The sequence below is a fragment of the Serinus canaria genome, chromosome 26, assembly GCF_022539315.1.
Source record: "Serinus canaria isolate serCan28SL12 chromosome 26, serCan2020, whole genome shotgun sequence".
NCBI classification, from domain to species: Eukaryota; Metazoa; Chordata; class Aves; order Passeriformes; family Fringillidae; genus Serinus; species Serinus canaria.
In genome coordinates, this window is record NC_066339.1 from 323,905 (window position 1) to 340,807 (window position 16,903).

Genomic DNA, 16,903 nt, shown 5'->3' on the forward strand with positions numbered 1-16,903 from the left:
ATTCCAGGATATTTTTGGTATTTTGATGCCTGGTGGGTACCAAGTGATGTGACAGCCTGACTGTAACATCCCAGAGAGGAGAAGAAGGAAGCTCTGCCTTCATTCCCAGCCTTTGCTGGGAGAAGCACCTGAGTTGGGTTTCTGTGGATGAGACCAGTCAGAACTGCAGCCTCAGCCCAGCCTCTCTGCTGCAATATTTATTTTCCAGGTGAGTGTGTTCAGAAAGAAGAGCTATCATTTAGCTTTAATCTGCTGCTGGCCTCATGTATCAGAGAGGAATTGCAAGGTTTTAAGAGAAGTTGGCACCAAAATCAGACCCAAGGAGGATGGTGACACATTTTACTCTGGGATGGAACAAATCCTTCCTCCTGAAGCTGTTGATCAGCTGTTTACCCTTGACACCCCACAGCCATGTGGCCTTCACAGTTTGCTCCAGCACAAATAACCTGCTGAAAATGAGTATTTTTGTTTCCTTGGAAAGCCAAACTTGGCTCTATGTGGCACCAGTGATGCAGCAGCTGTGAGATAGGAAACCACTAACAGCACCCCCCGCCACCTGCTCCTGCTGGTGTTCAACAATGGCTTAATAAAACAATATAAATTAAAACTATATAAACCAGTTGTTAATAACAAAACCTCAGGAACTGTGCAATGGGATGTTCCTTATTTGCAAACCCCTGGTTTGTTTTAATGAGAAGTAACACTATTTCCTACTCATCCCTTTTTTTTCCTCCCTTCTAATAATTACTCTAAACCCCTGGTGTCCTGCAGCCAGCCCTGGCTGCCCTCCCTCTGTGTGAGGTGTTGGGGGGACAAGAACCATGCAGGGCCAAGCACTGGGAGTCAGAGTCTGTCCCTGGAGCGACCATGAGCAGGAGGGAAATCCCAGCCTAGCGCTGGTTCTGTGCAAAGATTTTTCCAGTGCAATGATGCCCTGAGAAAGAAAGGGTGCTCAGTGCTGCCCAGGCAGCTCAGGAGTTCCAGGTGCAGGAACAGAGTCCAGTATGGTGCTGCCGGCAGGGATATGTCAATCCCAGTCCTGCTCCACTTCTCCCACGCTGGACTTCAGGATTCCCTTCTGTGCTTCTTCTGTTCATGGTACTCTATTATTTTCTGCTGGAAATATGCTGTGGAAGAAAAAAGGTCATGGGTGAGGTGCTGGTGTTTGAAATGGGGGATACAGGGCTGTCCAGCCTGAATCCTGCGAAGTATTTGTGTCCCAAACCATCCTGGGTATGGACATCTGCACCCACAGAGGACCCGGGGGAAATGTGGAAATGACATGTCCAAGGCAGGTTAGATGGGGCTTGGAGTAACCTGGGCTACTGGAAGGTGTCCCTGCCCATGGCAGGGGGTGGAATGAAATGCCCTTTAAAGGTCCCTCCAACCCAATTTGTTGGAATTTTGGGATTCTAAAAGTCTATGAAATGGGTGTGGTTGCAATGCCACCCATCCCTCTCACCCAAAATAGGCTTTATTGTGCTGGGTTAGCCTGCGGTTTTAACCCATGTGTTCACTCCTGTTCAGTTTCGTGTTTTCCACCAGCAAGGAAGGGAGAAAGCAGCAGACCCAGCTAAACACCAGAATGGAGACGTAGACTGGGAATACAATAAGAAAACAGGGACTGTGCCATCCCTCTCCTTCTCCCCAGGTTTGCCCTATAAGGTTTCACATAAAAGGGCAGAGAAGCAGCACCTGAGGCAGTGCCAGCAGGAGTCCCCCAGGTGGGGTGGCAGATCCCAGCCTAGGATGCCTCCATCCAGAAATACAGTTTTTGGGTGGTTTTCTCCACCTCCACTGCCCATTTGTCCCTGTGCCAGGCTGGGAGGAGGCTCAGCTCTGCCCTGTGCCCTGTAAATCCCCAGGAAGGGGGAAGGACCAGCCCTGCTGCCATGGACTTAAGGGCTGAGCTGAATCAGGCTCCTGGCAGTTGCTGATGTGCCCAAGTCAAATGTTTCTGCTGCTGCCACTTGTTTGCCTCAACACAGAGCTCCCAGTGAGCCAGCCCCAGCTCCAGGTGAGTGACAAGATCTAAAATGAATCAGAGAGTCCAGAATCCCACGCTGGTTTGAGTTGGAAGGGACCTTAAAGCTAAGCCAGTTCCAAAGTCTGCCCTGGGCAGAGACACCTTCCACCAGACCAGTTTGCTCCAATCCAAGCCCCATCCAAAGTGGCCTTAGACACTTCCAGGGATGGGGAGATGGGAAGTCACAAATGGGGAATTTTTTTTTTTTTTTTTTTGGTTGCTAGACAGGTATGGAGAAATGAAGCCATTGAGAGCAAACAGAGTCTGCTCAGTGCCCTGACCACCCTCAGCTTGGGCTACATCCAACCCCTCACCAGGCACGCGGCATCTCTGCCCCTAAACCAACCAGCCCAGCGTTCCACAGAGCCCACCCAGCAGGGGAGGGATGAGAAATGGGACCATTACCTTCCTGGGGGATCCTGCTCTTCTCCGCTTCCTCAATAAATAGGGAAAACATGTTTGTCTTCACAAACTTCTTCACGAGCCGACGGCAGCTCCTGGAGGCGATGGCCTTGCAGAAGGCTCGTTCCTGGAAGCTGCCGGAGCCGCTCCTGCCCCACTTGATGTGGGAGCCATAGTGCCCCACCAGGCGCACAAAGAACTGCACGAAGGCCTCTGACACCAGGGTGTTCACCTGCTCTGAGCCTGGGGGGGACACAGAGCACGAGAGGTGGGGATGAAACCTCTAAACACAGACAGCATGGGCTTACATTAACCTGGTCTGTGTTTGCAACCCAAGGAATTACTTGCTTAGAGCCTTCCTCTGCCACTAATCAAGGATCAAATTAATTTTGCTGAGGGAACCCTGGCTTTCCAGGGTGTTGCTTTCCAGGGTGGCAGCATCTTAATGTTCTAAATATTAGCAAAAATCAATTTTTCCAGCAGAATTATCTGTTCCTGCTCTCATGTTTCAAAGGACGGAGGAAAACCCAAGGGATTATCCCTGCAAATAGCGGGAGAAATATCCCAGACCAGGTGACTTTAGGAAAACCCCCTGGCGGAAGTCTCTGGCCATGGAGAGGGCAGATCGGGGCTCTTTTACCATCACAGACATCCTTACTGTGCTCATTGTTGTTGTTGTTGTGCCTGTTCAGAGATATCAGCATCTCGTTCTGCAGCTTTCCAGGCAGGATCTCCTCCTCATCCCCCACCTGGAAGACAATGGGGCTGTGAAACACTGGAGAGAATCCAGCTCAGGGGGCCATGGGTTGGTGCAGCCCATCAGTGGGGCTTTCAAAGCTCATTAATTAATCATCATCACAGTGTCCTGCAGAGATGTGGGTGTGCGATACCCAGTGCATGGACCCCGCTGTTCTGGCTCAAAAGCCAGGAGCAGTGGCTGTAGACATCCCCACATGGGATGTTCCCCCTGGGAGGGTGCCACTGAAGATGGCTCTGCCCCCAAAATCATAGAACCACAAAATCCCAGATGGGTTTGGGTTAGAAGGGATCCTAAAGTTCATCCCATTTCACCCTCTGCCATGCGCAGGGACATTTTCCACTAGACTACATTGCTCCAAGCTCTAGCCATCTTAGGCTTGGACACTTTCAGGGATCCATGGGCAGCCACAGCTTCTGTGGGCAATCTGGGCCAGGGCTTTATCACCTTCACAGGGAAGAATTCCTTCCCAAAATCCCATCTAACCCTGCCCTTTGGCAGTTTGAACCCATTTAAAAATGTGGAAGCTGCCAGGTAGCTGAAACAAAGGAGGAAAAGGCCCTTCCTGGGGTTATCCAGGCCACCCCAGCCCCACACCCACACAGGGAGGACCTACCGCCCGGATGATCTTCCCTTCACAGAGATCAACTATCAGAGCCTGAAAAAGAGAAGGGAGTGAGCAAGCACCTGGGCTTCCTCCCACCCATTTTGGGATGGGACTGGTGTGTCACCAGTCTGTGAGGGTGGCATGAGAGGGATCAGCCCCTCTGTGCAGGAATGACCTGGGCAGGGGTACCAGGGCATTTCCCACAAGGACAATGTTTGCTGCAGGTTTGATGGCTTGTCCCAACACAGCTTTCCTTTGCTTCAAGACTGGGATGACCCCTACAGCAGCTCCTGGAGCACAGGGGCAGGGCAGCTCCCAGGGGAATGTGGAGGTAACACCCCAGGTGCCAACAGGAGGGGACATGGAGGACACCCTAATTTCCACCCTCCCTGGATGGGAAAAGGGCATGATCAGAACCCCAGGGCCAAGCCAAACCTGGGGACACAGATTAACTGATGGCTCCACCCAGCTGCCCTCCCCTCCAGATGAAATACCTCCTCCATTGGCTGCTCCAGGACCCGCTCCAGGTGCCGCATCTGGATGCCGACCATGAAGGGTGTGGGGCAGCACACAGTGTCCAGCAGGCACTCAGGGACCACGGGGATGTAGGTGTGAGCCCAGGTGAAGGGGTACAGGAGAGCAGCCACAGCGTGGATACACTGGGACAGGACACTGTGGGACAGGCAGCCAGCAGTGATACCATGGCAGGGAGGAGGGAACATCCCACCTCGAGCTCTGTTGTGTCCTGTGTCACTTCAAGGGCAATTTTTTGGGCATTTTTATAATCAAGAGATTGGGACTCACCTCAGTTCCTCAGCCAGGAAAATGAGCCGTCGCTCCAACATGGCAGAGGCGAAGATGTGCAGGATAAGGTGAGGGCTGAGTCGCTGGAGCAGAGCCTGGAACTCTACATGCTCCAGGTGGGCATCCACAGGCCGTGTGAGCTCAATGAGCTGCCAAGGAAGAGCCATGGAACCCCAGCTTAGGAGGGGCAACACCCCCCATCCTGCCCTGGCTTCCTGAGAAGGTGATTTGGAAGCAATTAATGACCCAGCATTGCAGCATCTGCACCGTGTCCATGTAGAAGGGACAAACTCCATTTCATCCTGTCAGGAGATTCAGCCTGTACAGCACTGAGAGCTCAGGGAAGCCATCAGTGATGAGCACTGTAGGGCTCTTTACTTGGGCACTGGATTTTTAACTCAAATGCCTCTTTTCTCCAGTGCTCCCAAGTCCCTGGCAGAGGATGGCAGGGACATGTCCCATCTCAGTTTCTGAGAGGTCATCTGTGAGCTGCCAGGAAAGGAAGGAGTGGGGAGCGCGCATGACTCCTACAAATGCCACAAAACCTTCCTCTAAAGACTCTCTGGCAGGGTCAGCCTGGCAATTCCTGGCTAAGATGCCCCAGAAGTGAGAGAAATAATAGAAATTTGCAGGCAGGGTGGCTACTCAGCTGCATATGCCCACAAGTCTCCTCATTCCATCAATCCCCATGGAAGCCAGACATGGTGAGTACTGAAGGGTTAACAGGACTGTGCAGCTCATGACACAGACCTGGCCCTTCTCCCCATCCTTCGGGAAGAAAATCCCCTTCTCTACATGCTTTTCCACCAAAGCAGCATCTTCCCAGCCAGCAGCATCAGGCTTGGCTGGGCTCCACAGCCCCTTTCCAGCACAAATCCTGCACCATCCCCACCTCACCCCATGCAGTACCCAGAATTTATTTCCCCTCCTTTCCTGGTATCAGTGATCTCCTTGCTCCAGACCCTGCCCAGAGCCCCAGAGTGCAGCTCTTTCGAAGAACATCCTCATTCCTCCTCCCTCTGACAGCCCAGGCTGTGCTTTTGACCATGGCCCTGGGACAGAGCATTGAGCAACCTTGCAAAAGCTCCCTGGATTAAGAAATCGCTTAAATCACCAGCTGCTAAATTGCTCTAGGGAGCAGGGATCCTGCTTTCAGGCCCTCCTTGGCACATCCATGGGATGCACAGCATTGGGGATATTTTGCCCAGTGCCAGAGTGGATCGTACCCATTTTTTCAGCTTGGCTTTGCCACAAGAGAAAGAAAAAGCAAATTAAAAAGCTCTGCAGGTGTGAGTCTGGGCTTTTTGTGAGTGCAGTGAGATCATCTCATCCATGCCTGGATCAGATCTTTTCTCTACATGAGAAGACTGGGCTTGTTACACACCTGCACCTGCCTGGGGGGCTAAACCAGGCAGGAATCAAGACAGGGAGTTGAGTACAGTGGTATGGAGAAGAGTATAATGATGCAATCATGGAATCATCAGGGCTGGAAAAGCCCTCTAAGATCATGAATTCTATGTTCACCACTAACACCCATCCCTAAGTGCCACATTCACATGTGTTTTGAACACTTCTAGGGATGGTGATTCCACCACTGCACTGGACAGGTGGTGCCAGTGCCTGACCACCTCTTTTGGGAAGAAATTTGCAGCCCATGACAGCCCTTGCACCCCTGTGCTCCCCAACCTGCCTGAGGAGCAGGCGCTGGCTCAGGAGCAGCTCCCAGCACCTGGCACAGGAGGCCCCTCCCAGCCCCTGGCACAATATCCCACTCTGGCATCAGGGCAAGGCAAGTCCCAACACAGTGTATGGAGAGGTTTTTGTGCAGCAGTTCCAGCTTCAGGCTGGGGGAGCTGCAGAGGTTGCATCCCCTGGGGATGGGCTCCATCCTCATCCTCACTGCTCTCCTCCTGGATCAGGAGAGAGATGACACTCATCTTCCTAACCAATGAGGCCCCTGGCAGCCTGACCCACCCAGCCCTGCTATGGTCAGCATCCTTGGGTGTTGCAGGGGTGGAGGATGCTCCCAGATGTAGACCAGGAGATGCCCCCGTGTCCCCCACCAACCTCTGTGCCCGACTCGGGGATGAAGCTTTTGATGGTGACAGTTTTCCCTGGCGCAGGGAAGGGCGACTCCCGGAGGCCCTGCATGAAGGGGTAGATCACTGCCATGGAGATCTGGCGCCTCTTCTCCACCTCGTCCAGGATCTGGGTGAGAAAGATGTGAGCTGGGAATCCCCAGCAGATAAGGGAGCAGTTGCCAGGGTCGCCACTGGGCCAGAGCCACCATGTCCCTACCTTGGAGAAGAGCCCAAAGCAGCCCAGGCAGCTGATGATGCAGAAAACCTCAGGGAGTCGGACACCACGCCCGGATGGCTGGAAGAGTGTGGGAAAAGGATTTGAGCATCTCCCAGCCCCCTGCACCAGCTCCACACTCTCCAAAGGGATCCTCACTTGCTCCCCTCAAATTCCCAGTCACTCACTGGGAGGTTTTCAAAGCTAGGGCCAAGGCCAATGATGCAGCTGATGCTGGAAAAGCAGAAGGTGCCCAGAAAAGGTGATTTGGGTGTCTAAGCTGTTAATTATTTTAGAGCAAAGTCCTTTGGCATATTTGCAAACTCTCCTCCCACCCAGGCACACATTCTCCAAGACAACCTGCCCCACCATCCTTGGGGTTAACCCTGCCTCCTGCTACAACAGGAGCCATTGGGATGACTTCTTTGGCTTTATTTTTCCCTTTCCAACTGGACTATCCTGGGTCTGTTTGCTCTTTTCAGCCCTCCAGACATGCAGTTCCAACAGCCTGAGCTCATCCCTGGATGCTGAAATGGGAAGGTGTGCCAGGATGAAGGGGTGGTGGATCCAGCTGTTGCCCATGCTGTGGCACAGGGATGTCCTCCTGGATTTATGACCCGGTTCAAAGCAGTAGCCAGGGAAGACCATTGCATCTCAGAACCCCTGAGCTGGTCAAACCCATGAGCTGAGAAACAACCACTGCTCAGATGCAGCTTTTGGGGATGGGGCTGAGGGCTCCTAGCTCCTTGGTACCTGGATAGGTGCACTGACATTCCCATTCCGATCCCAAGAGGGATTTGCAGCCATCCTGACCACTCCAGACATGGGAAAAGAGTCAGGGAAGCTGTGGAAGCCAGTGGGGAATCACAGAACTGTTAAGTTTGGAAAAGCCCTCCAAGATCTCCAAGTCCAAAAGTAGCCCAGCACCACCATATCCACCCCTAAAGCATATCCCCAAGTGCCTCACCCACAGGCTTTGTGAACACTCATTGTTTCCTCCATCCAACATCTGAGTTATGCCCCAGCAGAGAGCTTTAAAAATCCCCTCTGGGTACCCTCTTGCTGCTCCTCATCACTGTGGTCAAGGCCAGTGGCTTTCTGAAGCACAGCCCCAGGAGCTGAACTCTGAGCCTAGCAGGAGGTAATGTGTTCCCCCGTGGGTAGGGGGTGACAGTGACACCCCCACTGGGTGTGGTGTGGGGAGGCCTCACCAGCAGCCGCCTGCAGTAGCCAATCTTCCTGCTGCCATCCACGTTTGTCAGGACAAAGGAAAAGGTTTCGCTGCAAGAAGAGAAAATGTGGGGCTGGGATGAGCTGGGATGGACTGGGCTGGGCTGGTCTGGTCCTTCCAGCCCTCAGGAGTCCAAGAGGGGTGGGGACCCCAGCCCAGACCCTGCCATAGGGCAGGTACCTGGTGAACTCAGTGATAGGTGCCCAGTTGTTGCCATCGGGGAAGCAGAAGAGGGGGATGGCTTGAAGGAGACGTTCCTCCTCCTCCTTCTGGCCCTTCAGCAAGTTCTCACGCTGGATGGAAGTGATGACAAGAGTCAGGGAGATGGAGGGCCCCCATTGTTACCAGGAATGGGGTGGGATTCAGTGGAATGAGGTCTGTCCCAAAGCGACCCCTGCCTCTGAATGATGCAGAAGGGGCTTGCACATGTCTGGACAAGCACCTCCCAAAAACCCAAATTTTGACTTTCACCCCATGGACAGTGAGGCAAAGCAGAGGGATCCTCCTGTGATCTCTTCCTGTGCCACCTCCCTGAGATGTGATTTCCCCACTGTGGTCTTCCTTTTTGGGACAGGAGGCCAGGGAGAGCCCCTGGAGTTTCCTCCTGGAGTTTGTGGCCCTGGGCTGGGATCATGGGGAGGGACAGATGGTCCCAGCAACCCCAACCCAGGGCAGGCAAAGCCCTGGGGTCTGGGACTGTGACTCAAGAGCATGGGGCACCTTTCTCCTTCCATAGCTTTTATGATGGGGAAGGAACAATATCCCTTTCTCCTCTAAATGTGGAAAACTAATCTTATCAGAAACACAAGACTAAATACCTTTGGGAATTGGTAGGTTATCTTGGGTTCATAACGTCCATCTGGCATCTTCTTCAGCGACACCACCACCAGGTACTCAAAGAAGAACTGTCCAGCAGAGTAGAAGGCTGAGCTCCGCTCCCCCTGCTTCCCCTGTGGTACCTGTGGGGGAATGTTTTCCACAGCAGAGGCCCCATCTTTTCCTTCTGAAGCCAAAAAGATCCCAAAAAAATCTGATCAGAGTGCAATGAAAGGTCTAAGGACAAGGGAGGAGTTGCAGAGTTACATGTGAACTGGCTGAAGGGAACCAGGTTCTGGTGCCCAGGACTTTTGGCCCCCAAAAATGGGGACATGAAAAGGAAAGAGAAATGGCTTTTATGAGTCTTTTAGGGAAAATCCTGACACCTCCAGCCTTCCTTTGCCCCAGCCCAGTGAGGGCAGAAGGATGCCCAGAGCAAAGCAGACACATGGAATGAGGAGAGCAGATGGGCTCTATATTAAACATCTGCAGGGAGGTGTGGGAATGTGTTACAGCAGTTAATTTTATTCTCTTAGGAGAAGGAAACAGCAACAAACCAGCCCAGACCTTGTCTGAGCACCTCCTAAAGCTCCAGTCAGACGAACCCCAGTCTCTCCCTGCCAGGTGTCCTGGGAACTGCTGATTGCAAATGAGCTACTCAAGGGTTTTTCCTAAACCAAAGCAAAGCAGCTCCTGGAGATTACACCCCAGTTCTTGTTGGGCTGGTTGGGGAGGGCAACTGGGAAGCATCAGCAGTCACACCCTGAACAACCAGGAATAGGAGGGAAAAGAGCCCCATCCAGCATCTCCAAGGGCCCTGGGATGACCACAGTGGGACAGCGAGATCCGAGGGCTGGAAAGGAGAGGAGTTAAATGTTGGACAGAGACTGCAGCCAGGCCAGGCCACAGCTCTTCCCTCTGCCAGAGGCCACTTCTGCCTCCCTTTATCTTTGTTCCCTTGTTCTTGATACAGAAACTGCTCCATCTCTGATTATGGTGGGGAGCTGGAGCAGAAAAGTTGAGCTGCTCTTTCAGGAACAGCAAGGAAAATAAATATGTGGCTGGATGAGATTGCTGACTCTTGCAGTTTGTCCCCAGACCCCAGAGTTTGTCCCTGAGCTCTTCTAGTTGTGCCACAGCTGATTAGGGCAAGGCACGGCTATGATCAGCTATTCCCATTAACCTTCTCCTTGTATGGTATCCTCCTCCAAAAGCAGTGCTGGTGGACACCCTGCCTACATGTCCCTCCAGCTCCAGAGCTGCCTCCTTTAGTCTGGAAACACCTCTCCAGCTTTTGTTCCAGGTCACTGGGAGCTGATGGGAACAGAAGGCTCATAGGAGGAGGTGACACTCATGGACCCATCACAGGATGTTCCTTCCCAGGGACCAGAAATTCCTTTCCCATCTTGGGGTGGGGGGATGCTCAAAGCCACTCATTTGTGCACCTGGGGCTGCCCCACTTCCACATACAAAGTCCTTCCTCTTGGCAAGGTGAAATTCATCCCAAAGGGAACCCTTTGAGGCAGGTGAAGGATGAGACCTGGCTGAGGATACCTCTGGTTTATCCTGATTGATCATCCTGGACCTGCCCAATGAGGTGCCCCAGGCCAGGAAAAAGGTTCACAAGATGTGCATTGCTTCTCCTGCTGTTCCTTGGAATGCTCCAGCAATGGCTTTGGTCTGCTCCCACCTCTGACCCAGGCAGGGGGTTGTTGTTGGGGGGAACCCAGGGAAGAAGGCTTGGGAGGGCTGGTGGTGTTCCCCATCCACACTGGACACTGGCATTGGCTGTTTTCCCATCACCAGGGCAAGATGAAAGTGCAGTTAAATCCTGCCTATGCAGTCCCATTCTGCATTTCAGAGAACAACAGATCTTCAGGTCTTCAGCAAGGACTGCATTTGCATTTTGTCCATGGGGTTTACAAGCAAACAAGCCAAACCTGCTTCTCTGGAGAGCCTGGCCTTGCCAGGCTACAGCTCTGCCTCTCTCACGTGGAAGTGTGGATCCCCCAGCAGTGCCAGGTCTGGTTGCAAAGCCCTCACTGGCAGAGCCTAAATACCTCAAAGACCACAACTCCCATCCCTGGGCTGGAAGATGAGCTCCAGGGATGTAAGGAGTGAACCGTCAGGCAGGTTGAATGTGGCAGGCTGAGATCCCAGCGCTGTCCCAGACCGGCAGGGCTCACAGTGCCCCATCTCCCGGAGACATAAACCAGGGTCACAAGAGCCAATGACTCTCCCATCCATAGCCCGTGTCAGGAAATTCGGGAGCACCCCCAGCCCCCCAGCAGTGGGTGGGAACATCCGCTGCGAGGAAGGGAAGGAGGTGGGTGGCCAGGGGTGCTCTCGCAACTCCCGGATGGAAAGTGGCTACCAGGGACGTGGATCTTCACCCTTCCATCCACCGGGCACGGAGAGGGCAAAGGCTGCTGCGGGCTTTTCTTATCGCCGAGGGCTGCGCTCAGCCCCACTCTGCCTGTGGCACAACCGGTTTCTTTCCTCTTAGAAAACTCCCGACCTCTGGTGTGCCGGGGTTTTCCGACCTGGTTTGCGGGGGAGCTCGGCTTCCCGTGCCGCCCAGCAGCCCACCTGCCCCAGCAGGAAATGGAGAGGAAATGGCTTTGGCTTTATTAAACCTCGGCAACACCGAGCTCTTGGGGAGCCAGAGCCAGCACAAAACAGACGGGGAGGGGAGCGCAGAAGCCCCCCCAGTCCACAGATTGCTCCAACCTTCTTTGTTCTGCCTTGAGATACGGCAGGCAGAAAACTCTGATGATCCTTTCGATATCTCGAAAAAAAAGATCACAAATCCCAAAGGACCAATTTCTGCAGCGCCTTCTGAAGGCTCTGCAACACCCAGCTGTCCTGAGGGGCACCGTTTCCCTCGTGGGTCCCCCCACGGACACCCTCACGGCTGTCCCAGATGCCACGGCATGCTCTACGATGCCTCGTTCAGCGGGGATGTGGGGAGACAGGGGATCTGTGGGGCCGCCCCTGGGGCTGGAGTGGGCTCAGCTGGGAAGGGGTGGGCTCCCGGGAGATGGGGTGCAGCTCTCGGGATGGGCTGAACCCCCGAGAACGGAGCAAGAGATGCGGTGAGTCCCGGGGCGGCCGGCCCGAGCTAGGCTCCGTGGGGTGGGGTGCGAACGGGCAGGGCTGGAGGGACCGAGCCGCTGCCGCCGTTCACCCGGCGCGGTCGCGCTGCTCTGCCCGGAACCGTCCCCGCTCCGCCGGCAGCCGTCGGCTCCCGCAGCCGCGGCACCGGAGATGGACCGGTCCTAACACCGAAACTGACACCGACACCGGCACCTCCCGGACCCCTCCCATGACCTCACCTCTGCGGCCGGCGCGCCGCAGGCTCCGTCGCAAGAAGTTGCCGATGGAAGCCATGGTGGCCCCGGCGCGGTCCCGGTGCAGCCCCAGCCCGGCCCGGCCCGGCGGGGAGGGCTCGTCTTCCGCCCGCCGCGCTTTCGCTTTCCCGGGGGAGGAGGGACGGCACGGGGCGGAGAGGAGGAGGAGCAGGGAACCGGGCAACACCTGGCACCGGCCGGGCACGGGAGAATCGTCCGGGGAGAGGGAGCACCGGGGCACGGGGTAGCCCGGGAAACCCGGAGAAACGGGCATGGGGGGCCCGGGATCATAGGGAATGAGGGGAGCAGGGAGCCGTGGATGCCAGGAGGAACTGGGGATGCGGGATTCGGCAGTACAACTCATGGGGCTAAGGGAAGAACTGCGAATGGGAGTCCTTGGGGAGGAGTCGGGAGCACCTGGCACGGAGGTCCTGGGAGGAACCTGGATTTGGGCATCCTGGCAGCCTCGGGAATGGGGGAGGCGGGAAGATCTGGTTGCAGAAGAGCAGGAGCACTGGGCACGGGGGTACAGGAAGCACTGGGATCTGGTCTGAGCGGGCGCGATGGTCGTGGAGGCAGCGGGAATGGGGGAGCTGGGGACACCCCGAGTTACAAGGATGCCAGGAGGAGCCAGACATGGGACATCCCGGAAGATCGGGCATGGGGACACCCGGAGCACTGGACATAAAGGGAGTTGAGAATCCCCTCAAACGGGGCTGGGCATCCTAGTGGGGAGCCGGCCTAGGCTGGGGCACAGGGTGGGAAATGGTGCATGGACGCCTGGAACAAGGTTTGTCCTGCATCACAGGGGACAGAACACTCATTTCCCAGTGCTACAGCATTGCCCAAATCCTGCTCCAGCGTCACGGCCTCCTCCAAGCCCTTTCTTCCCTGGGACCCCACCAGTGCCAGGACCGGTGCCCAGCACAGCCTCTGCGGAGTTGGAGATTGCACTGACCTGTCCCCTCCAGCGTACAGACATATCTCAGATGTGTCTCCAGGGTACAGATACATCTCAGATGTGTCTCCAGGGCACAAAGTTTTGGTGTCTCTTGCTCTGCAGTCAGCCCATCACCCGCTCCCATGACTCCACTGTGCTTTATTCCCCGGCCGTGGGCTGCAAGCTCGTCCTGACCCCTCAGGCACGCTGGCTGGGGTATGCTTTACCTCGGGCTGGCGTTTCCTCACTGGTCAGAGATTTATCCTCCCTCTCTGAGGTACTGAGAGGTGCTTTGTCCAGGTCTGGGGCTGGAGCCCGGTTGCCATCCGCCTTTGTTGCAGGAAGGAAGAGCCGGGTCCTGGTGCTTCGATCTAGGGGGTTTCCCTGTCTTGGGCATGCTGGGACACTGTGGAGCTGCTCGGCTTTGCCGGGTGGTTTCACTGCTCCGCACACACCAACAGGCAAAGTCCCTTAAAAAACAATGATATCTTTAAAAAAAAAAAATCCCCCTTTCCCATTCTCAGCCTGTTCACCAGTATTTCCTCTGCTGTTTTGAGGTAGTGCTTATGCAGTAACTAAGATCCATTCCAAACCAAACAATTCTCTGATCCAAAAATTGAAATAATTAATATCTTCTATGATTCTAATTAAACATTCAGAAGGACCTTGGGCACAGCTATGGGTTATCAGACTCCAGGTGTGATGAGCTGTACACAGTTCTCAGTGCCAGTGCCAGCATGAGGCCGTTTGCAGCTGTAGAGCAGATTCTTTACACCAAATGCCCTCATCTCTTTTATTTTGCAACATCTCCCCTTCCTCTCCCTTTCCTGAGTGTGGGCTGGAGCTTGAGGATGGGTTTACAGCCACCAGGAATGGCCTTTGCCAGCTTGCAGAAGTGGTGGATGCTTCCAAAATTCATCCCCACCGGGACACGTACCTCTGATTCAACCAGGATGCTGCCTCCTCATTGGGCTTATCAGGGAATTGCTAGTCCAGGAGTCATTTCTCTGTCTAATTTTGCGTGGGTGGGAAAGCATTTGTGCTTCTCGGAGGAGAGGACAGTGTGCTTGTGCACAGGGCTTGTTCCCAGGACAAATTTCCTCTTGGCACAAAGGGAAAAGAAAAAGTTAGGGGTTTTCCCCTCGATTTTGGAGAAATACGCCTGCTTCCTGGAAACTGGCGCCACCTTAGGAAAACAGCTGCTGCTTTCAGCCAGAAGAAAACCCCCGAAATGCTTTCATTTTATACCCATAAACAGATTTTTTTCCTGCTTTCTCCCTTGAAGGGAAGTCCCTGACTGCGATCCCGCCTCTATAACTCCGCGATTCAGCTCAGGCGGCTTCTGTGCGGGAGTAAAAGCGCCGTGTTCCAGCCGCAGAACTTCTCGCTCCTGAGGAAACACTGTCCCTTTGTGCCATTGCACAATCCATTGTAAACCTTGCGTTGCTGAGAGAGGTTGAACTTTTGAATATTCCCACTGAAAGCTCCTGTCTGCGGGAATCCGGCCGCCCGTGGGGACAACAAACGGGCGCATTGTGGGATCCTGGGGGCCGCTGGCCAGCGCGCTTCCCCCGCTCGCCGTCGCGCTGCTCTGTGGCCGCTGCTAAAGTCATTTCGCTTCCCTGATCAACCCCAGGGAATTTTGTATTTGGCTGCTTTTCCCTCCTTGAAGTCCCGGTGCCGCTGAATACGCGCTGGAATTCGGCTTTCTGCAGGCACGGTGCGCTCAGACTGCATCGCCCTGGGACCGCAGCGGACTCGTCGCTGGGACCCGGCTTGCACCTCAGCTTCCTCTTCCTTCTCTGGGCTTGCAGCCCTCTTCTGACCCCGGTGCATCTTCCCTCCTTCCCCATCCCCTCGCTGGGTGCCGGAGGAGCTCCGGTGCCGCCTGAGCTGTTTCCACTTTGCACCCAGGCTGGGATCGGGGCTTAGAAACGGAGGGTGGAGTGCAGCCGCAGCATCCCAGGCAGGGAGGCCACCGAGGGCAGCCCGAGAATGGTGGGGAACCCAACCCCCTCTTTTCCAGCCTTTCAGGAGGAAAAAACCTCCCAACTCCATGTCAGGGAGTTTCTCCCACTGGATGGCGGCATTAGAACAAAGAAATCTCTCCGGGAGAGGGGACCTTCACTGGAGGGACTTCCCCCCTGGTTTTCTGGCTCCCGGGACGTTTGTGCTTGGGCTGAGGATGTGTGGGTTCAGCACACTCTTGTTTGCACTGTTCCTGCCACTGGTGCTTAGCTCTCTGCCCTGTTCCCTGCTCCGTGGTCCCTTCCAGCACCCCAAAACGGGGAGCCATGGAACATCCTCTGCTGGCTCCTCTTCCCTGTGGGTGCAGAGGAATCTGCTGGGGGCTCAGCTGGGGCACTTTGAGCCATGACCAGGACCAAGGCAGACCCAGATTGGGTAAGGAAAAGAGATGTCAGCCCTCATGGTATACCAAAATCACAATTTTTTAGTAAGGCACATCCCTTATCTGCCCAAAGCCCTCCATGTTCCAATTGCTGGGGTGCAGAGACTCCCATGTCAAAGTCACACACCCAAAACCGGCCTGTTTTTGCATGGAAAGAGATTTGGGCCCAATTTTTCCATAGTGGTTGCAGTTGAGGCTCCATAGGTCCCAGGCACTGGAAAACAAAGACAATCTGGCCACTTTTCCTTGCCCCTCATGGTTTTAACCCCAAATATTTCAACACAACTTTGGGATTTCATGGATGTGGTGATGGGCAGATGGGCTTGTGCCGTGCTGGGTGGGCAGGGAATGTTCCTGCTGGGCTGCAGCCCCTCTGCAAATACAGGGCAGGGCAAGTGCTCCAAGGCTATTTTCTGGCCAGGGGACATCTCAGCTTACAGGCTTCCAGCTGGGCTGACATTGCTGCTGGCACATGGGCAACCACAGATAACAGAATCACAGGAACCCCTGAATAGGGAGGCACTGTCAAGGATCATCCAGTCCAACCCTTGCCCTGCACAGACACCCCAACAATCCACCCTGGGCATCCCTGGCAGTGCTGTCCAAAGACCCTTGGAGCTCTGGCAGCCTCAGGGCCGTGTCCATTCCTTGGGGAGCCTGGGCAGTGCCAGCACCTTCTGGGGGAAGAACCTTTCCCTGATCTCCAGCCTGACCCTTCCCTGACACAGCTCTGTACTGCTTTTGCTGAATTATTTTCCCTGCACTCTGAGGACAGCTCCATACAGCATCACAGGTGGGAGCTGTCCCACAATGCCAATAACCAGGAACATTATTTTTAATATCAGCCTGTGTTCCTGTTGCACTTGACCTTGGCAGCTTTTTATTCTGTAATATTTCCACAAGGAATTGGAGCTCAGCTACACTGACAATGTCCTTCTGACAAGCAACTTTTTCTGCTCTCCCTGATACAAAGAGGAATGACCTGTGGCCAACACAAATCTTTTTGAGAACTCAGTGACAGGAGCTCTACACCTGAAATAAATCAGGAAGTTCACTCAAACAGCATGGATGGAAGAACAGCAGCAACTGGGGTTTCAGTCCCACATTTCTCCAGAACTTTGATGGAATGCTGCTCTGGTTTGAAGTGGTTTTCTCTGTGGCATTTTCAACACAGACATCTGCATCCAAACTACAAAATGGCCTGGAAAGGTTTGAGCCTCAGAACTCTCAGGTGTAACCTGGGATTTCCTTAGGAACTCCTGTGA

At 54.4% G+C, this 16,903-nt stretch overlaps 1 protein-coding gene across 1 annotated transcript; it reads right to left on the reverse strand.

Moving 5' to 3' along the window:
• Positions 1-176: 176 nt before the first annotated feature.
• Positions 177-12,628, reverse strand: DENND2D (DENN domain containing 2D). The gene is made up of 12 exons (XM_018922284.3): positions 12,274-12,628; positions 8,941-9,081; positions 8,303-8,415; positions 8,103-8,172; positions 6,895-6,972; positions 6,664-6,804; positions 4,597-4,811; positions 4,287-4,464; positions 3,802-3,843; positions 3,087-3,177; positions 2,432-2,671; positions 177-1,127 (listed from the first exon to the last, which is right to left on the reverse strand). Exons 1-12 carry the CDS (start codon positions 12,577-12,579, stop codon positions 1,066-1,068), a joined length of 1,677 nt encoding a protein of 558 aa, XP_018777829.2. The 5' UTR covers positions 12,580-12,628; the 3' UTR covers positions 177-1,065.
• Positions 12,629-16,903: the final 4,275 nt, after the last annotated feature.